The 23,679-nt window shown below is 33.2% G+C and overlaps 3 protein-coding genes and 1 long non-coding RNA gene across 4 annotated transcripts; 2 read left to right on the forward strand and 2 right to left on the reverse strand.

The window, feature by feature from the left end:
* The first annotated feature begins 2,872 nt into the window (after positions 1 to 2,872).
* Positions 2,873 to 3,353, forward strand: LOC25486391 (defensin-like protein 183). The gene is made up of 2 exons (XM_013607789.1): positions 2,873 to 2,921; positions 3,013 to 3,353. The coding sequence occupies exons 1-2, from the start codon at positions 2,873 to 2,875 to the stop codon at positions 3,351 to 3,353; spliced, it is 390 nt and encodes a 129-aa protein (XP_013463243.1).
* Positions 3,354 to 4,099: 746 nt separating this feature from the next.
* On the reverse strand, positions 4,100 to 7,952 carry LOC120578304 (uncharacterized). The gene is made up of 10 exons (XM_039830973.1): positions 7,674 to 7,952; positions 7,381 to 7,590; positions 7,052 to 7,300; positions 5,599 to 6,186; positions 5,307 to 5,518; positions 5,061 to 5,225; positions 4,864 to 4,971; positions 4,711 to 4,780; positions 4,492 to 4,587; positions 4,100 to 4,391 (listed from the first exon to the last, which is right to left on the reverse strand). The coding sequence occupies exons 1-10, from the start codon at positions 7,950 to 7,952 to the stop codon at positions 4,284 to 4,286; spliced, it is 2,085 nt and encodes a 694-aa protein (XP_039686907.1). The 3' UTR covers positions 4,100 to 4,283.
* Positions 7,953 to 8,632: 680 nt separating this feature from the next.
* Positions 8,633 to 11,827, reverse strand: LOC112419354 (uncharacterized). Its single transcript, XM_024776958.1, has one exon. It carries the CDS (start codon positions 11,825 to 11,827, stop codon positions 8,633 to 8,635), a length of 3,195 nt encoding a protein of 1,064 aa, XP_024632726.1.
* Positions 11,828 to 22,134: 10,307 nt separating this feature from the next.
* On the forward strand, positions 22,135 to 22,842 carry LOC120578023 (uncharacterized). Its single transcript, XR_005643982.1, has 2 exons — positions 22,135 to 22,221; positions 22,408 to 22,842. It is a non-coding gene; the product is annotated as an uncharacterized lncRNA (long non-coding RNA).
* The last annotated feature ends 837 nt before the right edge of the window (positions 22,843 to 23,679 follow it).

Consider the following 23,679-nt stretch of genomic DNA (forward strand, 5'->3'; position numbering starts at 1 on the left):
ATAAACTGGAGGCAATGGACAGGACATAAACTGATATTTTTGTCGCTTACCAAACCACAACACAACTTTTTGTCTCACGTACAAGTTGTCTAAAATACCAAAATGGAATTTCGTCCCCCAAAAATCGTATAAAACAAAATTATTCAATGCTATAAAAATTTGTCGTGTGTTGTTCTATCTTGTGTTGTGTTGATATGTCTTGCACTGTTCTGTCCAGTACTTACTGTTTTGCAAACCAATCACACCCTAGAGGCAACCCTTGTCATCACAAAATAACAAAACAATTAATGTCTTTTAATTGATTGATTGTTTTTTTATCATTCTCCCTTCTTTTCTTTTTCTCACACTAAAGAAAATTGCATATGGCCACAACAACAGAACTTGCAAGAAAATAAAACACATGATGTCTGCAAGTCCTAGCTCAACTGAAAAAATGCCGAAATTGTTAGGTAGGACGCCATGATCGGGGTTCGAACCCCAATACCTCCATGATGACATCTCGTCATTATGTAATTCTCTTTGTAATTTGATCACATTTTAGAATTCACAAGTCAACTTATGCAGCAAGAAAAACAAAAAACCTAAAGAAAATACAAATAATGAAAACGTGTAACGATTTGGTAAAAACGTGACACGATTTTGGAAGATAAAAACATGCTCTCGACATTGAGGAAAAACGTGTCACGATGGCGAAAACGTGACACGATTTGAGGAAAGCCTAATTCATGTGTTTGTTATTCTGGTGAAAACGTGTCACGGTTTTAGTCGAATTTCTGTGCCTATTTAAACTAAAGTTTATTATGAAGACAAGGGATACACTTTGCGCAGAGCAAAGTGCGATTTTGAGACTACAAGACGGCTAGAAGGGTGATTTCTTCATCCTTTTACCAGTTCATGTATGTATTGATTCCTCTAATGATTATGTTATTTGTAAACACCATTATGAGTAGCTAAATCCATTAGAGGTTATGTCTGAGATGATTCTTTGTAACCCTAATTGAACCATGTTGCTGTGAAACTCTATTTATTGTGAATGACAATCTAGTTTTTATTTAATTCAATTGTTCTTAATGCTTTTTATATCCTGATCAAATATAAATATGATTTAGTGAGAACGAATGACTACTGACCCTAACTTTCGACTTAGACCTAATTGAATTGTTCTAATAAACATGGTTAGTCTAGGAATGGATAATCCATTATTAGTGATATTAGGTTAACGTGCTTAAACCTTCAAAGATTATTAGACCACCTAAGGAATTAGGGGATGTAATCCTAGAAGAGGGTCCTAACTCAAGGGATTGATTAGAGCTATTTTGTTAACTATCGTGGAACTAGAGAATCATTCATAAGAATATATGCAGTATACCAATTAGGGGAACATCGATGATTCGAAAGACCTAAACTCATCCCCCCCTCTCTCTCTCTCTTGTTATTAAAACCAGTCTTTATTTTTTGTCTTTACTTTTATGCAAACAGACCAATCAACTTCCTAGTGGCAAAACAAAATAACTTTTATACATCCTATTTTACAATGTACGTAATTGAATTATTGAGATTAAAACCAGTCCTTGTGGGAACGATATTTTTACTACTTCGATAGTATTTGGTACACTTGCCAAACTTCTATCACTCCACTTGTGTGTGTGAGTTTATAATAGCTTTGCCATTTTCGTCTATTTTCCAAGAAAGAAAAAAAAAACATGACTTCTCTCTTCAACTCATTCAGTTTCAAAGAAAAAAAAAGAAAAAAAAAACATTTCTTCAATTCATTTTCGTCTATCCTTGAAATAAGTTTTATAGAAAGATGTAAAAACAAATTTTATTGGTTATTGAGAAAATGAAAGAGAGAGCAATTTTTTTTTTTTGGTTACCAAAAATATTCACATCACATGACTTGAACAGGCGACCTATGGCAGGATAACTCATAACCAACACCAACTTCACCGCACATTCAATTTTTAAAGAGAGAGCAATTTCAATGCACTTTACATTTAATTTTCCTTTGGAAAAAATAATTTTTTGAAACAATATCATTAAATATGATAAAAATTGGTCTTTTTTACTTATAATTTGGATAAAGAAAATTAATTTTTTTTTTTGCTTATAATTTAGGACGGAAGGTGTATATACGTAAATATGTAATGTAATATGCAGGAATCCATGATGCTATGAAAAATTTAGTGGGGGCAGAATCCCACATAGTGATATATGTGGCTCCGACAGTGCTTATGTATGTAAATTCCTCTTCTGTATTTTGTTCATAAAAATATATTTAATTTTATCCGAATGACATGCCCATAATAACTATTACTCTCTCCGTCTTAGTATATTAGACGACCTATTTGAAAATGTGTATCATTGATCTAACACACTTTGATCATATTTTTTTATAAATATACAAAGATAAATAATATCGTATAAAATATTTTTGGATTTGTTTCGATGAATATTTACAAAATATTAAATTTTTATAATTTTTTAATAGATAATTAAATATATTAATGATAAAAAGATATGCATTGGCGAGTATGACAAAGTCAACCGTGTCATTTAATGTGGAGCGGAGGGAGTACTTTCTCCGTCCCAAAATGTAAGCAAAAATTAGTCAACATAAATTGATGTATTAAATATAAATTTTGAACCAAATACATTAACTTTTGTTGACCAAATTTTACTTATATTTTGGGATGGATATTATTTTTTTACCAAAACAGTTATTGGTTTAGTCAACAGACAAAAAAGTTTTTGGTTTGGTAAAAAAAAACAAATAGCTTTTGGTCAAAAAAACCTAATTTCAATGAGTTATAAATACACAGATTTAACATTGGAGTAACATCCTTGCAAAGATCATTTTTTAACAGCAAACCAAATGTCAAAATCTTTCGGTTTCTTTGCCATAGTAGCTTTAGTTGTTGCAGGTAATAAGTCTACCATTGTCATCATGGTTTTTTAAATAATAAATCTTTAACTAATTTCTGTTTCATTTTTTTTTATTTTGTCCGAGAACAGTGCAATTAATTGAGGTTGAAGGTGTTTGCACAAACATTGTGGCTAATTGTGCTCATGAACATGTATATTGTCCATCACAATGTGAAGCCTTTGGAAGAGGTGTTAAACCTATAGGATGGAGTTGTGACTTCTACAACTTATGCACATGTACTTACGAACATCCAGTAACAGGACAATTTGGAGTTAATCAATGCGAAATTGGGATGGGACTATGCACCGATGATTGTAGGAATGATTGTTGTTATGCAAGGTGTGAAATCAAATATCCTAAGTCGGGTGTTGGGGATTGTGTGCAAGACTATGGTATCGACTATTGTTCTTGTACCTATAGACGGCGTTGAGTTTATTCTTGATTGAAATAAATACAATAATTAGGGAAATGCTAACTTGTACTTTTAGAGTACATGTTAAGAATTTTATAAATATAAGTTAGGGTTTATAAGTAAATGGTCTCCACCCCTCAAAAAAAAAAAAAAAATTAATGGTCTCCCTAAATATATCAACATTTGAGTCTTTTAAACTATTTCTTAGATTTTTTGTCCTCCAAAAATTTTCATCCATGAAATTAGTCCTTGTTCTCAATGTAGACACTAGTACAAAAAACCCTTTTTAAGTCGGTTAAAAAAGGCTTTTTAAGTCGGGCGCGCGGCTGACTTAACAGCTCCCGTAGTAAGAAGTTTCTTCCTTTTAAGTCGGGTATAGCAACCGACTTAAGGCCTCCTTGTTTAAGTCAGTTAAAAAAGCTTTGTAAGTCGGGCATGCGTTCGACCTAACAGCTCCCGTAGTAAGAAGTTTCAGCTTTTGAAGTCGGATTTAGCAACCGACTTAAGGCCTCAATGTGTAAGTCAGTTAATATTTACCCGACCTAAGATATTAACTTTGTAAGTCGCACAGTTTTAACCGTCTTAAAAAGTTAATACTTTTTTTTTTTATATAGCACACATGCAGAATTGGCTTCCATTTTTTTTTTGTCCACTGCATGCATGCAGAATATCCAATGCACTATATTGCAGTGTAATAGGAAGATACATTAAAGTGCATAACCAAAATACACATGTACTATTTAAAATAAACCATTGAACTTCAATGTCATTAGAAAGTAAATATTGCCACTGTGCACCGACAGATTAAAGTACATATTAGAACCAAAATGCAAATAATATAAAACTCAAAACAGGGCTAACACTAAGCTAAAACCCCAATTGCTAAAAAAAGAAAACCAGTCTCACTAAAGCTTACTCCCCCCACCTGCTCCAGAAACCAATCTCGCACTACAATGAATCCTCATTTGCTTCGATAAGTTCCAGAATCAAATTTGCACAGCGTTCTTGAACATTTTTAACTTCATCCTTTTGAAAGGGAGTTGAATCCGCAAATATCTAAATAAATAAATGATGACATAATATTAGTTTATCATATTAGCATGTAAGAATAAAATTAATTAATTTATAATATTTGTTAAAAAAATCTTATACATACTTGCATCCATGAATCCACAACACCACTGGATATGATGTTCAACATATGTAGCATGACAAAGTATCCGCTCTCGTAAGAAACTGATTGCCTTCGACTCTGAAATTGAATATGATCAAATGTGACCGACTAATCGGTAAATATTATTACAAACAGAAGCTATTTAATATAGAAACACGACAAAGATGATAGATGAAGTAGTAGCATGTGTAAACAACTTACGGTGGGATAAAACCATACTACTTTACTATGCTTTCTCACCCCTTGTAGATTATAATAACCTTCCAAAGCTCTACAATAATCAATACTTAATCGTTAAACTTATATCATTAAACATATGACAGTTCATGTATAATAAATAAATTGAATACTTACGAATCAACAATGACTGGTAAATTTTTATCCGACGGCTTCTTTCCTAATGAACAGAGAAAGGTTACCTCACGCTTCTTAGGATTAATTATGAGCAACTGCCAGTGACGACTACAAGGGCATTAAAAAATTAAATTATTTGTAAAATTCAAATCTCTATATTACAAGTGATTGAATATAAAGAGAGGGGAAAAAATTACTTGTTAAAGTAAGGAGCTAGGTACAAATCCTTTTTATTATGGTCCATTGTGTTTTGAATGTAGGTTTGAACACTAACTCGGTCATTTTGAGCAAGAGTGTAATACGGATCAAGAAATCCGTACATTCCACTTTTGCCCAATTCAACACAACGACGGTGTAGATACCTAAGATAGTGCAACAAAATTCATTATAAATAAAATTAAGTAATTGAATGACCATTAAATTTACAAACAAAATATACTTACGTGAGCCACACTTGCAAAATAGTCAAGTGTAATTCTTTTTTACCCAAACACAAGTCCATGATATCATCCCTTGGTAGCTCAATATCAATCCCACTATGTTTAGCCTTAAACTTCAAATCTTGTTCCATGTACATTGCCTTCACTATCAATTTTTGACAAATAGGTTCTGACTTTTTTTGTGGAACATCAACTTTCATAGGTATATCAACATCCTAAACCATTATAATAAAACATTACACAAGTCTAAACAGTATGAAGTGTAAATAGTGATAGACACAAAGATAATAAATACCTTATTAGTGATAACTCGCAAAAGTCTTTTTGGCCATTTAATGAAAGTGTTGACGGCCTGAGCAATTGTTGTCACCTCATCAGTGGGCACAGGTACTTGAGCTTTTGCATCTATCACCTTAGTAACAGCCACTCTAACCATATCATTAGCTAGCACCTGATTGTGTATAGTGGGCCCTAGGTTGTACACATTAGCATGTGCGACCACATAATTGCTTCCATCAACATACAATTCACACTCTTCTGGGATATCGATATCCTCTTCATCATCTGGTGTCTGTGGAACAGTAGAGCAACTGTCTTTTGAGCTAACATGTTGAGTGGTATTAGGAGAATAAATTGGGAAATTTTGATTTGGTTGAGTGCGAAGAGTCTGCAGCACGTCCTGTGTAATCTTCTTAGTCAATGCTGCTAGTTGGGCACCACTGATAACAGACGGGGTGGAATGAGATTTTGATCCAAAGTATTCTCGAATTCCCACACCTCGACCAACAGCACGAACACGACCAGGGTGTTCATCTTGCCCAAGGGCTTTCACCAAGATGTCCTCACGTCCATTTTGCACAAATCCGTCTGACACTAGAGAATCCTACAACATCAAATTTATCATATTTATCATTCTTTATAATACACACAAGACTGACAATGAAACTATGCATATATATATAATAACCAATTTAGAAAAAGAAAATTGCAGCTCACATGTTTCATGGTCAAATACAAATCCATATGTCCCCTCAAATGCGTTAAATTAAATAGTAGTAGATATGAAGAATTTTGTGCTAGTTTAACACACTTTCATGAATCAACGTGGTTCTACTAGGCAATAACATTTGTCCTGTGATTATTGGAAAATTAGCATTTCTGTTTGTGATTCAATGATTTAATAATTTGAATGATGATGGATGATGCAACCATTCCATAGAAGAAATACAACTTAAAAGCTACATGAGAGAGTAAATAAACTTTCACTTTTATCGATGTTAAAATATGGTATTACATATTGGTCTATAAATAAGAATCCCTATATATGATTACACATTTTTTTGCTCATTTTTTGTATCACAATACAATGGAATACTACTTTCCTGATCTATCATCACAATCTTATAGGTAGTTTCTATTAATAAAATATATGACAAAACAATTGCTTGTTAATAAACTAGCATGAGCACAACTACACAACCTCCATTAGTTTCAACTGGACCGTGGAATTGACCAATAGCCAATACATAATCACAAACACAATCAACAATAAAAAGAAAAATTATAGCTATCAAATTTCTAATGTTCTACCAAGATAAGGCAGTGAGAATTTCCATTGATTGTTTTTATATAGATCATTTTTGTTGGATCCTAAGTGCTTTTAAAAATATCTTTTTGCTTTTCTTCAAATCATTACTTTGATCCAATATATTTACAAGTTGGAAAAAAGAACTTAAGCATTTACTTACAATTGTCTCTGCAACAACACGAGTGTCTTCTGATGTATACTCTCCTGATGGTTTTATTCTGGCTCTTTTCCACTTCTCATGACGTTGAGGTGGAGATGGAGGTGGAACTTCTATGTCTCCAGCTGCTTCTTGTCTTTCTTTTAATTTTTCTTCCATCATCTTTTTCTCAAGTAATTCATATCCCCCTTGAGACAATCTATGAGGATATTTATTATGAGCTTGAGTCTGTTGTGCATTCAGTCTTTTCTCCTATATAAACAACACATTGATTCATTAGGTAATACTAAAATGAAACTTGATACAAGAACTACATAATAAATCAAACTAACCAGAAAGGAAGGTTCGGCTCGCGTCCTAATAAACTCCTGCCATATGTCCTCATCAATAAAATCATAAGTCTCCATAGGAGACTTGTCAATATTTTCACCATCAAATAAATACCTACTTGTTAAACTATATTTGAATGCTTTCCATCGCTCACCCGCGTACGATATAGTTTTCTTTTTCACAATCTTATCATTCGGCATATCCCATTTAGCCTACATTACGCAACAAATATAGGAGTTAGTGTATGACAAAATTAAAGTTAAGTACAATATTGATAAACACAATTAAAAATTACTGTGATTGATTTCCAAATCTCATCCTTTGTGGCATCAGGAACACTATTCCAATCACTTATCAGAATACTTGTACACTCTCGAGCAAAGGAAGCCACCTGGAGCTTGAACCTTTTCGCGTTTTCCCCTGAAGGTAATCCATTAGATTGGAATTCAATTGGTAATTTCTCACCATGTGCAGTTTTCATTTTCAAATTCTTCATACGGGTGCGACCTCTTCCCCTTTTTCGATTAGATTGAGTATTCGACCCACTTTGTGAAGGACCTGCTGGATCACCCATATGTCTGTTTAAAAAGAAACATAACAACAGTTAGTAACAATGCAAGCTCAATACCATTAATATAGTGCACAACCAAGAATCAATTAAAAACTGCATATTAAACTCACCAAGGAAATGAAAATAGAACAGTAGGCAAAAAATGAGATTATACTGAGGTTTGACACTAATAAATTGAAGTCAAACTATTCATTATCATAACAGTAGCAAAACCCAAACTACAAACTTGATACACAGTGTCATAATAGAATGAAAATTCAAATATGGATTTGTATCTCAACAAATTATAAATTTTTCCATATGTAAGTTACTTCTACATAAAACTAGAAGTCATTCGTTAAGGGCAAAAATATTTTTTTTTTTTATTAATATAGAAGTCAGATGAGTTTGCAAATAAAACGAGCGAAAACATTAAAAATAAAAATGCAAAAGCAAGATCAAGTAGTTTCATAATTTAAATGACATGAATTGTGGTAAGCACCATTTGAGAAGTCACTTTGTTTACAAAGTAATATCCCAGCAATCACAGTCATATGCTTCTATGTGAAAACAAAACTATTAACTACTTCTCTAATGGACTGCAAATTCACAAGTAAAACTATTAACTACTTCTCTAATGGACTGATACTCCAAAGTTTGGAATCTCTATGATACAATTGAAACAAAAGTCACCATTTTATTAACTAAGATTGATTTGATTGAATATTTTCCCATATCCCTTCGCGATGATCATCACGAGTGGCATACACATCGTCCACTAAAGTTTCCTCCATTGAAGTAGATTGTCGTTGTGTGAAAGGAGTCTCATAAGTATATAGCGTTGAATGCAGATTGTCATTGTTAGGTTCGTGACTGATTTTACCTTGGAGAACCACTGACCACTTTTTGTTAGAAGGATCAGAAACATAAAACACTTGTTTTGCTTGAGATGCCATAATGAAAGGCTCGTTCGTATAAGCTATCTTACCAAGGTCCACCAATGTATAACCAAATTCATCTATTTTGACACCGTTGTTTATGTCAATCCATTTACATTTGAAAATAGGAACTTTAAGTGTAACGAAATCAATATCCCACATTTCTTCAATGATCCCGTAGTAAGGTATTGATGCCATGATAGGATTTTTATCTTTTGAACTTGAGAAGTGCATAGACTCGGCTACAACCATAACCCCACTATTTTGAACCGTACTCTTGTCATCCTTGGTCCTTGTATAGAATGTAAAATTATTCACGTTGTAGATGGTCCAACTTATGGCATCAGACTGAGGTTTTCGTGCTAGACATTTTAAATTTTCAGAACACGTATTGTCATTTGAAATAGTTTCTTTAAACCACTTCAAGAAAGTCTTGTTATGCTCTTTTAACACCCATTTTTCATTCATTCGAGAATTTTTTTCCTTGACAATCCTTTTGTGAGTAGAAATGTAAGGTTGAACTTCATCAATATTATTCAAAATATACAAATGTGCTTGAAGTACTTCCACTGAGTCCAAACTCTTAAGTTTTAAACCTTGTATACCTCCACATCTTCCATCGTATTGAGGCTTGGGAATTCCTATCGCTTCCTCTTCTGGCATATAGTTAGTATTACAAAACTCAACAGCTTCTTCTGCGATGTATCTTTCAACAATAGATGCTTCGGGATGATGTTGATTCTTCACATACCCTTTTAAGATCTTCATGTATCGCTCAACTGGATACATCCACCTCAAATAAACAGGACCGCATAATCTAATCTCTCTCACTAGATGAACAATTAAGTGAACCATGATATCAAAAAAAGACGGAGGAAAATACATCTCTAAATGGCATAAGATTATAGCAGCTTCATTTTCCAACTCCTCTAATTTTCGAAGATCAATTACTTTACTGCATATAACATTGAAGAATATGCACAACCTAGTTAAGATAGCTCTGACCTTTTTAGGCAATATGCCACGAATAGCCACCGGTAGTAGTTGTTGCATCAATACGTGACAATCATGAGACTTCGTGCCAATTAATTTTAAATCTTCCATTGAGACAAGACTATTGAAATTTGAAGAGTAACCTCGTGGAACTTTTAATGTATGTAGACACTCACAAAAGCTTGTTTTCTCTTGTTTAGACAACGTATGACAAGCCGGAGGCAAATATGTCTTCTTATTATCTGCTGAATGCGGAGCTAACTCTTGTCGTATGCCCATCTCAACCATGTCTAAACGAGCATTCACATTGTCCTTTGTTTTACCATGAATATTGAGAAGTGTTCCAATTACACTATCGCACACATTTTTCTCCACATGCATCACATCGATACAATGTCTAACATCTAGACTGCTCCAGTAGGGAAGATCAAAGAACACAGACCTCTTCTTCCATATCTTTTTCTCAGTGGTTTTTTGTTTTTTTTTCTTTTCTTTCTTTCCAAATTTAACATTGATATCCTTCACTCGTTGATAAACTTGCTCTCCAGTTAGGGCTTGCGGAGCAGTTTCAAACTCTTGCTCTCCATTAAACGCTTTTCTCAACTTGCGATATGGGTGATTAGGTTTGAGAAATTTTCGATGCCCAAGATAAACAGTCTTTTTTCCATGTTTTAATTGTTTGAAGCATGTTTCTTCTTCACATATAGGGCAACCTTTATGTCCTTTAACACTATAACCACACAAGTTCCCATATGCAGGAAAGTCATTGATAGTGCAAAATAACATTGCACGCATCTTGAAATTCTGCCGAGAATAGCCATCAAACACATCAACACCTTCTTCCCAAAGCATTCTTAAGTCTTCAATCAAGGGACTTAGATACACATCTATATCATTTCCTGGCTGCTTTGGGCCCGATATCATCATAGATAACATCATGTATTTTCGTTTCATGCATATCGAAGGAGATAAATTGTAGATAACTAGGAGAACGGGCCATGAACTATGGTTACTACTTAAGTTTCCATATGGATTCATTCCATCTGTAGCAAGTCCAAGCCTAAGGTTTCTTGCCTCTTTACCGAAATCCGAATACAATTCATCAATTTTCTTCCATTGCAATGAATCAGCTGGATGACGAATTTTTCCATCATCTTCCCTATCACATGCATGCCATCGAAGATTCCTTGCATCATTTTCATTAGCGAATAATCTTTTGAACCTTGGAATTATTGGAAGATACGATAACACCTTTGCAGGAGGACGCTTTAAGCTTTCATCATCATCACCATCCTTCACTTTGTAGCGTGATAGCCCACATGTAGGGCACTGCTTCTCATCCTCAAACTCGTTTCGGTACAATATGCAGTCATTAGGACAAGCATGTATTTTCTTGTACTCCATACCCATCGGACATAATATCTTCTTTGCATCATAGTTACATTTCGGTAATGTGTTGCCTTTTGGGAGCATTTCGCACAACAGCTCAAGAAGTTCAGTGAAACTTTTATCTGTCCATCCATTTTTCGCCTTCAAGTTGAACAATCTCAACACTGCAGATAACTGCGTGAAGTTCTTGCACCCTGGGTACAATATTAATTCATTGTTAGCGCGTAAATTGTTATGTGCATGTGCACGCTGAAAATCCTCCTGTCCAATATCGCAAATCATGTCCTCCATCTGATTGTCCATCTCAACGTCCATGTCATCTCTTTCCAAGACATCTGGGATGTTTGACGATTCACCATGCCATATCCAATTGGTATAAGTTTCGCAAACGCCCTCACAAATTAGATGATTCCGTAGTTCTTCAACTGAAAGTAATGGAAGTCTATTCCCACACTTAACACAAGGACAATGGAACTTCCCGTTATTGTTAGGAAGGTTTTCACAATATTGTAAAAACTCTTCCACTCCTTTCTCATACTTTTCACTCAAACGATTAGCTTTCATCCAACTGCGATCCATATATTGTTTCTGAAAAAACCTCCTTGAAGGAAGTGAGTAGAAGTCTGTCAGTTTAGAAGGTGTGAACCTTCGTTATGTAAGTCACTTAGTATGTGACTTACACCTAGGCAGAGATTAGTCTAGTTATCAGTCCAAAAGACTGAAGCTAGTGGAAAGACTATGTGTAGCCAATGGGGTGCCAAAGGTCCTAATTACGTGCCTTCAAAACAAAAAAAAAGTGAGTGAATATTTTTGGAGGCCTAAAGTAATAACTTCAGCATATGCTTTCTCATAGGAACTGAATGATTCTAGAAGATAAGTTCACACATCTCATATATGCCTAAAGTTTTCTTTTTAAAGTCCATGACTATATCTAATAAGTCTGTTAAATTAAATTAAATTTTTTGTTTTACAGCTCACATAATTATACTTTGTTAATGATTGAAAGAAAATTGAAAGTTCAATATGTCCATATATTTGTTTTTCTTCTAAAAGATTAAATGCCTAATTGAAGACATTGTTTCTAAAACCTTTGCTTTTAGAAAATGACGCCCCACATACATATATTTTTGCTTATAGTTTGTATTAAAAATAAATAATATCTTTAGCCTCTAATAAATAAATAATACCTTTTTGACTACATAGGCTTAAATTACAACAATTTGACTCGGTTAATTAATCTTGTTTGAATGAAGATGAATGGTGAATAATAAAAAAGAAGTATGCACAAGAATGTTGCACTTGGCATAATCTTCATTCTAGTACATTTACTTATGTTTCTTTTGTATATGTTGAACATATTTCAGTTGAAACACATTGGGTAATATCTACATTTACCGTTCCCTTTCCCTACTAGAAAAATGAAATCTGTTTATAGAGATTCTTACTACTATAAGGACCTTCAATTTTTTTTATGGACACCTCTCATACCATCTTATTTTGGTTTTATCCTTTTTTTTTTCTTTTCAGCTGCAGCCACTGAATTGTGTATGTCAATTTAGATCTTTGTAAATCAATTTAGATTTTTGAACATATCAAAAGAAACTGGTTCCTACCTTAGTTTTAGTTGTAATTTGGACATATTATGATTTTTGAATTTCTCTGATTTTGTGCAATTTTGTTAGCACAAAAGTATCATACAATAGTTCTATGTATAGCTAAGATGACAAAAAATAAATATCAAGGTATTAATAGTATGTAGGGTGGTTAGAGTTTCATAATTTAAGATTTTTGTGCAAGTGCATTCAACCTTCAGATTATAGACCAGACACAAGATCATTGATAAGGTGGATCCAAGCACTTCCTAGCTATGTTATACACTCTGATACATTTATGTAACACCATTTTATCCATTATGTCTCTAGCTTCTAACAATATTGACGATGTCCTATACTAGTCACAACTATTTTCATGACTATTCAAATGAGTTCCAAATCATAAGGCTTAAATCAAAACAGAACAAGATAAATGAATTTTTCACCTTTCCTACCATATGTTCACTCATTCAACTCAAAATTATCAAAGTTTTTTAGCAATTTATACACACAACTATTTTCATGACTATTCAAATGAGTTCCAAATCATAAGACTTAAATCAAAACAGAACAAGATAAAGGAAATTTTCACTAATCAATTGAGGTTTATATATTGTAGTCTCTAAGTTGAAGAAAGTCAATTAATTTAGTATCAATTACTAGCAGGGAGTCAAATACTAGCAGAATTCGAATAAAATGCCCTAATGCTATGAGCACTTAATTAAACATTGTATCCAAACAGGGCTTAACACAATTCCCTAACAAAGCCACCACTTAAGCTAAAACTAAGTAGCGAGTACTTAGAGTTTAAAATCTAAAAAAGGGGTTTCAAATTAAACATTGTGTCCAAACAGGGCTTAACACAATTCCCTAACAAAGCCACCACTTAAGCTAAAACTAACTAGTGAGTACTTAGAGTTTAAAATCTAAAAAAGGGGTTTCAAATCTCGATCAATCAAACAAAACAACAAAACCCATTGGAGGAAACTTTGGGTTAGACAAATAATCAAACACTTAATGGTCAATATGGAAATCACACGAAATCAAATTAATCACTGTCACCACTACTATCATAGAAAAATTCCAATGATAATTACGAGAATCATTCTAATAATCAAGTGGATTAAATTAAATACCTAACAGTTGAGGTGAATCTGGAACAATGATCGATCGTGATGAAAAGGACGATGTTGCTGTTGTTGCTGCGATGAACCTCACAGTACGAAGTAGACTGAAGCGAGACGAACTTCTTTTTAAGAAAAAAATGTTTATTTTTTGTTAATCGATCGCGATGAAAAGGACAATGGTGTTGTTGTTGCTGCGATGAATCTCAATCTCACAGTACTAAGTAGACTGAAGCAAGAGAAACTTCTTTTGAAGAAAAAAATGTCTGTTTTTTTTTGTTGAGACATAAAAAAAATTGTTTTTTTTTTGTTACGGAAAAAAGGTCATATAACTATTTTTTTGTCAAACATATAACTATTAATTAATTTCTTTATTAAAAACAACTATTAATTTAATTAATAAATTTAATTAGTTTATTTATTTAATTAATAAATAAATAAAAATAGTGAAAGTTGATGATTCACCTAGAAATAGAGAGAAAAATCCTTAGGTCGGGTGTTGAAGCGACCGACTTAAGAAAAAGACTTCTTAAGTCAATTGGTCAGCCTAGTGACTTAAGGAATTTATTAAAAAAAATTTTTTTCATTATTCTATCAATCGTAAGTCGGGTAATCTTATAACCGACTTAAGGAAGTTTAAAATAATTACGAAACTGCCACCGCATCAATTCTTAAGACGGGTGGCAGAACGAACCGACTTAAGCACGAATCTATAAAGTATATTTTGTACTAGTGAGAGCAGAGACTGATGGATGAAATTTTTTGGAGAGACCAAAAAGCCTAAGGAATATTTTAGGGAGACTAAAATCAAATGTTGATATATTTAAGAGGACTATTTACTTATTTAACCCTAGAAATTATATATTGAAAATTGTGTTAATTTATTGCTCAAATTGTAAAATATTAATATTTATAAATTCTTACCATTAATGGAATGTTTAACATATACCCTAAGCACATAAGTTAGCATGACCCTAAATGATATGTATTCCTATGTTAAATGTATTCTTACGATTTTATTCACCTTAAAACACATCGTTTTATTACAAATGAAATTCTGAAATGAATAAGAAATAATGATGATGATAATTGTTTAAAACAAATATAAGACTTTACTTGAAGATGGTAAGGATACTCACAATGGTGGTGGAGCACTTAGTTGGTGGTTCACCCTAGACATCACCTAAGAATAATAATGTTAATAAAATTATTTTTCTTCTTCTTTTTTTTCCCTTTAAAAAAAAGTTCAATATATATTTATCAGTCAAAAGGCTCTCCTCGGCACAAAAAGTGCACGAGAATAACTTTGAGAATCAAATGTATATTACAATACTCGAGAAAGACCAACACGAAAAAAGCTACACCTGATAGATTATCCCATATATAGTAAACTAGTAAAGGGTTAACCAACCAATGGTTAATATCAATAAGGCCAGGATTTTTTGCCTTCGTCCACCAAAATGTTAGTAACTTTATTCTATCAAATATTTTGGCCATAGTCTATTCTTTTTGCCGATAACAACGTTAATTGCTCTCACGCCAAATCACTCAAATTGTAGCTAATAAAAAAATATATGCATCGAAGACCTTATTTTCTTAGAATATCTACACAAAGAGGTAAAATGCAAAGCATTTTCAGAAAATGAATGGGATTCGTTTGAGTAGCATCGTGTACCTTTCCCATGCATCGTACAAACTTTCTCTGCTTTCTTGCTGAAAACTAGAAATTTATTGTTGGGAAAATTGACTGAGAAACATCCTCTTCATTTGGTCCCAAGTAGCTATGGAGCCACCTCGAAGTTCGTTGACCCAATCATTCGCTCGTCCACTTAGAGAGTAGACAAACAAACCAAGACTTTTGTCGGACTCTAAAACTCTAGCTAGGTTGATAATGCTACATACTCGAGTACTTCTAAGAAGTGTGACATATGAGCATTACGGTCTTCTGAATCCTTACTTGACAATTGGTTCTCCCTCATAGAGACGAGAACAATGGTTTTGATGTCAGAGAGACGGGGTTCGCCAGTTGGAACCCCTAGGCAACTTCATCGAGGTTCTCGGGTCTCCCGTAATCTCCATGTGTGATGTATTCCACGTATCCCATCTCTTCGTCGTATGAGAAATCACTTAACTCAGGTAGTGAAACAATTGTTTCTATTTGTACTTCTCTTGCTTCACGAATACATTTCAAGATTGCTCTTTCGATTTTATCGATGTTGGAATTGAATAGAAATATATTAGAATGCATGGTGCCTGGTGCAATGCACATGAGTGCATTACACAACTGAATTAGTTTATTTTTTGGCATCTCAAATTGTTCGAGAAATTGGCTCAAACAGAGAAAACACGGTTTTAGTTTGTAAGGCAAGTCGTGATAACTTAAGTCATATACCTCAGTTAATCTCGATTGTCTCTCAATTTCCTCTCCTCTTATTAGGTATGACGTTAGTGGTGGAGCCCTTCATGTGGCTCACGTGGAAAAATAAAAAAAATCAACGATTATAAGTCTATTTTGCGAGATTTTATGCAATTTTGTGTTGGTTTTATGTTTTGGTTGATCCAAATTCCTGCAGAGTGGTGTAGTGGCCCACCCGAAAATTTAAATAATTCAATTATAGGTCTATTTTGCGAGATTTTATACAATTTTATGTCGGTTTTAGGTTTCGGTTGATCCAAATTCCCGCAAATTGGTGTAGTAGCCCACCCGAAAAATTTAAATAATTCAATTAAAGGTCTAATTTGCAAGACTTTAAACAATTTTTCAATAGTTAATTTTAATGGCCCACTCTGACATTTTTTTCTGGCTCCGCCACTGTATGACGTTGTATGACGTTATATGATTGTGTATTATTTCCCACTCACCGAGTGTTTCCTTTGTAGCCAAAAGCCCTCGAAGTACCATGATAGCCAAAGGTAGACCAACACATTTTTCAACCATATCTTTTCCCAATCTTTCAAACTCCTTGCAAATACTTAGTTCTGCAAAAGGTATATATATGATAATAATCAAGTGAAACTATTAATAGTACTATAAATAAGCATGCATGAACTATTCCTTGAGGAATTTGCGGAAATATAAACAAGAGGTTTTGAAAATTTAAGTGATACTTTGGATTCTTTATGCAAATGCAGGGGAGCACAATCCTTCTTCTCTCATTTAATAATCAATATATAAATGAAACCCAATTTAGTTAAGGAAGACTAGGTATTTCATGTAAGTGTAACATGTATTAAACTTATTACACAAGTTCCTTGTTCTCAAAACATGGTTATCCTATAAGAACAACTACTGCTACCGTTTTAATAAAAAGAGAGAATCTCTACTCATATTAACATAGCATGTAATGCCTTGTTAAAAAAAAAACATAGCTTGTAATGCATGAACTAGTATATACCCCAATTTCAGGCACATTTGACAAAGCGGAGTGTTGCTTTTCCTACACATACGGGCACATTTGAGAGCCCCTCATGCTGTAATATTTGAGATGAATTTTCTACATCTGGTATTGTCTTCAAAAAAAATCTAAGAAACATTAATCTTCGTTCTTTAAATCCCTAAGAAGCAAATGACTTTCATAGAACAATTCGAAAACATTATCAATTTGAGGAAAAAATTTCAAATCTAAATCAAAGCTTCTCAAGGATGATTTTGATGAGTTGGTAATCCTCAAACAACGGCTCTCTCATATATGTCCTATATAAGTACCTGAGCAGTTTGAAGAAATTAAGAGATTACATATCTTTTACAAGTGTCAAAACTCTATCAAATTTAAAATTGCTCAAACACTTTGAAAATTCTTACAAACATAATATCTTAAAATTTCTTAGTGTCAGAAGTTTCTTAAGCTTAAAGTTAGTTTACTACTCTTTTGTAAACTCTTATTGTATATGTCCTCTTGTGTGAGGCAAAGGAAGTATGTGACTTGTGTACTGTAGAACCTGTAATCTTGTGTGATTATAGTGAAAAATCCCTTAGAAGTACAAAGGGTCTGGACTAACATCAGATTATGGAGTGAACCATGATAAATTTGTTTGTGTTGTCTCTATATCTTACGTTGATCACTTTCTGACTGTCTTTCTCTTTTAATTAAACTCCTAAAAGATTTTCAGAAAAAACCAACATAATCTTCTTGTATTTTTCTCACCTTCAAACTCCTCTAAATAACTTATTTGTTTGCAAATTAAATGGAAAGAAAATAACTAAAACATAGCCTAAAATAGCATATGATGCTCCGACATCACCAACCTAGAAGTAATGGAGGCATGCTAATGGTCGTTTTACAAGTTTTTGGAAGGAAAAATGGGTTGGAAACTCCCCCCATTTGTGAGGCATTCCCTCTCATTTTCTCTCTTTCTACTAAATAAGAGGCTCCAGTGGGGAGCCTTTTGGTCTTAACAGAGGTTGGGGGGGGGGGGGGGGGGGGGGGGGGGGATTGTCGTTTGTTTAGGGGAGATTACCTTTCAAATGGGAAGAGGACTTACTTAATGAGTGGTTTGTCACTCTTCAAGGGTTTAGAGGAGGGGTGGATGAGGATGCTTGGCGGTGGATTCTAGATAAGAATTGTGTTTTTTTCTTCTTCAATTAGATGGTCTAATAAGGTGTTATACGAGGGTTTTCTTCTTGATGGTGAGCCAATAGGTTGCAAGAGGGTTTTTTGAATACCTTAGGAAGAGTCTTGCGCCTTCAACGCACCCATTTTTCACACCCCAACTCACCCAAATCATAGAGCCAAAAATCTCCAAAGGGTAGCCTAAATCACAGACTACGAAAAGATAAATTTTTAGAGCTTGACAAACGTCCCCCTCTTCCACGGGTCGTACTCATGAAACTTTCTATCAAGCTACAATCTGGCTCCCTCAGCTTATAGCTTTGGGAGTAACTGTTTCGGACTGGGACAAGGCCTAATCCAAGTTAGGACCCAAGTTAAATTGAGACGTAATAAAGAGGAAACCCATATCATGGACACACCCTTTATACCACAAGATAGCAATCTGGACCAATGATCTAGACCATGCATTTCGAATCCAATGCTGGAAACAGTCTCATATCATTACAAGTTACTTTTAAGGACACCTATACAAGTGAGGGCTTGACAGCCAAAATCTCTACTAATAATTCCGTATAAATATATACTAATGCACAATATTGAGTCAGGTATCTCGCACTTTCCTCATATATTTACCTCACTCTTCTTGAACCCTCGTTGACTTGAGCGCCAGATCACGTGTAGGTACACCACCCCCTCTGATGTAGAAGAACTTATAGTGGAACGTGGTGGATGTTAGAACAAGAATGTTTCGTACAATTTCTCTTGGGTTTGGATGATAACAAGGTATTGAAGAACAATTGATATACTAATATATGTTCAAGTGTGCAGATCTACTTATCATGAAGAAGGAACATATAAAGAGAATCATAAAGAGATTCAGAAGCTTAGAAGACTATGGTAGAAGATCTACTGGAAGGTCAACTAGAAGTCAATGTCCTTAGAAGAAGGATGCCTCACAGAATCAGGGGAGTGATCTCCACAAATTTTGTGAAGGACATCATCATACACAGAATCTGACTGGGTACTTGGATCTGAGGGACTCATAATCCATGTAAACTTTTATCTTATTTTGTGTGTTGTCACTATCATAATATCTGATAGAGCAGTTCTTTTGTCTCCTTCTGTCTACGTATACAACTAGACAAAGGACATCAAGAATGAAAAGAGACACAAATAATTCTTCTTCAGCAGAGGAAACTCAAAGTACTTTCCAACAGAACTGTCAATATCAAGCAAAAGGTCAACGTTCGTGGTCAAAGCTTCTCAACGACTATGTTTTCGTTGGCACTATTCTCGAACGTCTCTCAAATCACTGTCTATAAAAGAAGATGAAGACCTAAAGAAGAAGCAACAAGACTCTGCTATTTTTCTGTGTCAAAACTCTGTCAAATCAAATAGCGCAAAGCAGTTACAATTTATTTTCAGGTTTATATCTTAGAAATCCTAAGGAGTGAGTCTGTTCATTTGTTCAGTTTACATTCACTAGTTAGAAAGAGTGTAAGAACACATTAACTTGTGTGCAGTTGGGGACAATATTTTAGAAAGTCTCTTTCCTGCGTGGTTGAACATATAAGTCTCTTGGTGAAACATTGAGCACGTATGAATTCTCAGTCAGTTGTGATTGAACAGGGTAAATTCTTAAGTAGTTGTGCTAAGGAAGGTAAGTCTCTTGTTGTGTGCTTGAGCAAAGAAGTCTTTAGGTATTGTCCTAGAGAATAGAAGTCCTTTGTTGTCTGATTGAGCATTAAGAAGTCTCTTGGTATGTACTTGAGCAAATTGTAATCAAAGTGATTATAGTGAAAATCCTTGAAAGTGCAAGGGGACTATCTTCAACACACAACGACAAATTCCTCTCCTTTTGCGGTGGATCTCAACTCTTATGTCATCTTCCCTATATCTGAAAGGATCTGATTTAAATTCCACTAAAAATTACCAAAAATTCAGTAAATGTATTATGTTCTCTCTCCGTTCCTTTGCAGTTATTGCATGTGCTAGAAAATTTTGTTCATATTTGGTTGTGATTTTCAAAGTTTAATACTCCCTCCGTCCCAAATTGTATGTCGCTTTGGAAAAAAAATTTATCCCAAATTATATGTCGCTTTACAATACCAATGAAATATTAATGTTGTTTTTCCTATTATATCCTTAACTATTATTTACTCTCTCTTCTTTCAATTATTTCATTTATCTTTTCCATACCATTTATTAGGGATAATTTTGTAAAACAACCCATAATTTCTCTTCCCCACGCAATATTAATTACATTTCTTAATACGTGTGAAATGGCCAAAACGTCTTACAATTTGGGACGGAGGAGGAGTACAAGAGTAGCTGTTGGAATGTTTATCACAGAGCATGGGAGAAAAATGAAACATAATAAAAAAAAAACTAAAAAATGCATGACAAGTAAACAAATTATTGATTCTATCAATCTGTGTAAGAAAAACTAAAAAATGACAATTAAGAATGAATAAATTATTTAATAAAATGAATGAAATATTTCGTGTTTGAACTGCGTAATTTTAGTGCAATTGTAAAGATTAATTTTTGAGTCAGTTAAAACTGTCAATTTTAACACTGTTTCATTCTAAGGGTTGGATTTAAATTCACGACCTAGGAAAAGAACGAGTAGAGCGAGAAGTGAAATTGAAAGAAATTAATACACCTAGGAAAAGAACAACAAAATTATTATAAGTAAAAGATCTATTTGTAAAAAAGAAAAAATATCGAAAGAAATCTGTTGTCAAAATTGGTAATGAAGTCTCTCTAAGCTTAGTTTAGGTGATATGAACATTGCATAATATTTGTATGGGTCGGAGTTTTAACCTTAAACACCCATTTATTTATCTTAAAAGACAAATTTCTAGCCACTAAACCACTTGACAAAAAATTAAGATTATGTTTAACTGAAAATGCTAACTTCTAATTAAATTGTGTTTGACTTTGTTATATTCTCAATATATAAATGTTTTTACTTGTAAACAAATCATAGCTTTTTTGTTGTTGTTGAGGAAAACAAATCATACTTATCCACATATGTCATTTTAAAAGTAATTATGATTAAGTCGCATTGTTTTTATAATTAGATCATTCTGAATTATAACCCCTTTGTCCAATAATAAATGATCTATATGATCTTTCAAACATATTAAGAAAAGTTTTATAAGTGAAACAGAAAGAAAAAATAATAATTTTAAGTATTCTTTTTTTTTTTTACAAGTATTTGTGCATTCATCATTTTCATAAGTGTGTTATTTGAATAATTATTTGTATGATAATTTATGGTACAACCATAAATTTACAAAAAAAAGTTGGTATCGACATGAAAACCAAAACAATAGAGAGGTAAAGTAAAAACATAATGCGAGTGTGAAAGAAAAATTATTACAAAATAGTTGTACAAAAATCATTTCTCGTAATTTAAATAGGTCAGACCAAGACTTATATAAAAAAGAGTCTAAACCTCAAAAAAAAAAAAAATGACCTAATTAATTAGTTTTTTGTTTTTTTTGTTTTTGGTCAAAAAGTAACGTAATTACAGGGTCTTTTTTTTTGTTTTCTTGTTTAGCAATAATTTCACTGTCTTTATAAATACACAACTTCTGTATTGGGGTCACAAACCAAAATACTAAAACCTCTCCATCTAATGGCGTACCCAATTTCGAAATCTTTTTGCTTCATTTCCATTTTGGTTTTTGTTGTTGCAGGTAAACCTCTCCACCATTGTCAAGGTTATTAAATCATATATATATATATATATATATATATATATAATGATAAATGATCGTAATTAGTTTTGATATTAAATTTTTTTCCTTGTTCAAGTTTGAATCCAAGATTTTAACGTTTTTTCTTACTGGGTTTTACTTGATTTTTGGTCCAAACATACACAGTGCAATTGATACAGGTAGAAGGTAATTGCACAAAAATTATTGGCAGTTGTGCTGATGTAAACTGTCCATACACATGCAGAAGAATATATGAAAAACATGCTCGTGTTTTAGGATCGTCATGTGCAATTTACAACTTATGCACTTGTACTTTGGACAAATCACCACCAAATGATACTCCAAAACAATGCAGTATTGGGCTGGGACTCTGCAATAGTACCTGTAATGATGATTGTTGCAACGCAGAGTGTGTGAAAAAATATAATAGTCGGGGTAGTGGTGGGGCCTGCATTAAGATCGACGGTCAAAACTTTTGTTTATGTCTCTATAACTCTTGAATTTATTCTTAATTGAAATAGATGCAATAAACATATATTTTCAATTATGTACCAACTATTTTGTATGATTTCAGCATCTGGAGTTTATTCTTAATTGAAATAAATGCAATAATGTTATCAAATTTTAATTATTTATCAACTAATTTGTATTCGATGTTATGAATGAAAGGACTTAACTTTTGCTTTAATAAAAGAAAAAACAAGTATTCATATTAATTTTTACCGAAACTGTATTCTTACTCTTTATTCATATTTTAATTTATCATTTCTTTCCAAATAAAATTCAGTATTAAATAAATTATTTTGGTTGATATGGTGGTATTAACTTTAAACTTTTGATCCTTCCTTCAAAAAAACTTTAAACTTTTGAATATGTTAATCTCAATGTCTAAGAGTCGATTCACCTTAGTGTCAATTTCAATTGAGTAGTTTAATTTCTTAAAAAAAAATCGATAATTATTACACAATAAGGAAAAAGGAAATGGTTTAAAGAAAATATCCTATAAATAATACTAGTACGCGCAACACACATAATCGTGATTCCAGATAGATTTTCATCATATAGGTATGATTTCAAACATACTTCTCTGACTGTCTCACTCTCTAGCATATCCATTCAGAGACTTAAAGAACAGTTACAAGCCTCCTTTCATATGAAAGATCTCGGCAACCTGCATTATTTTCTCGATCTTGAGGTTCATTCTACATCCAAGGGTATCTTCCTCCATCAAGACAAGTATGACACATGAGACATACCCCACACATCTCTTGAGCAGTCGAAAAGGAACGTAAATTATTAACTACACTTGCTCGGATTACCATGAGGGCGTTGAGCTTTTTGGATTGTTGAACAAATGGTAGATTACGTCATCAGTCTCTATATATAAGCAATTTATTTGATAAAAATTTATCCTTAATTAGTCCCTTTTTAAATTAC

This window comes from Medicago truncatula, chromosome 2 (genome assembly GCF_003473485.1).
Source record: "Medicago truncatula cultivar Jemalong A17 chromosome 2, MtrunA17r5.0-ANR, whole genome shotgun sequence".
Classification (NCBI taxonomy): domain Eukaryota; kingdom Viridiplantae; phylum Streptophyta; class Magnoliopsida; order Fabales; family Fabaceae; genus Medicago; species Medicago truncatula.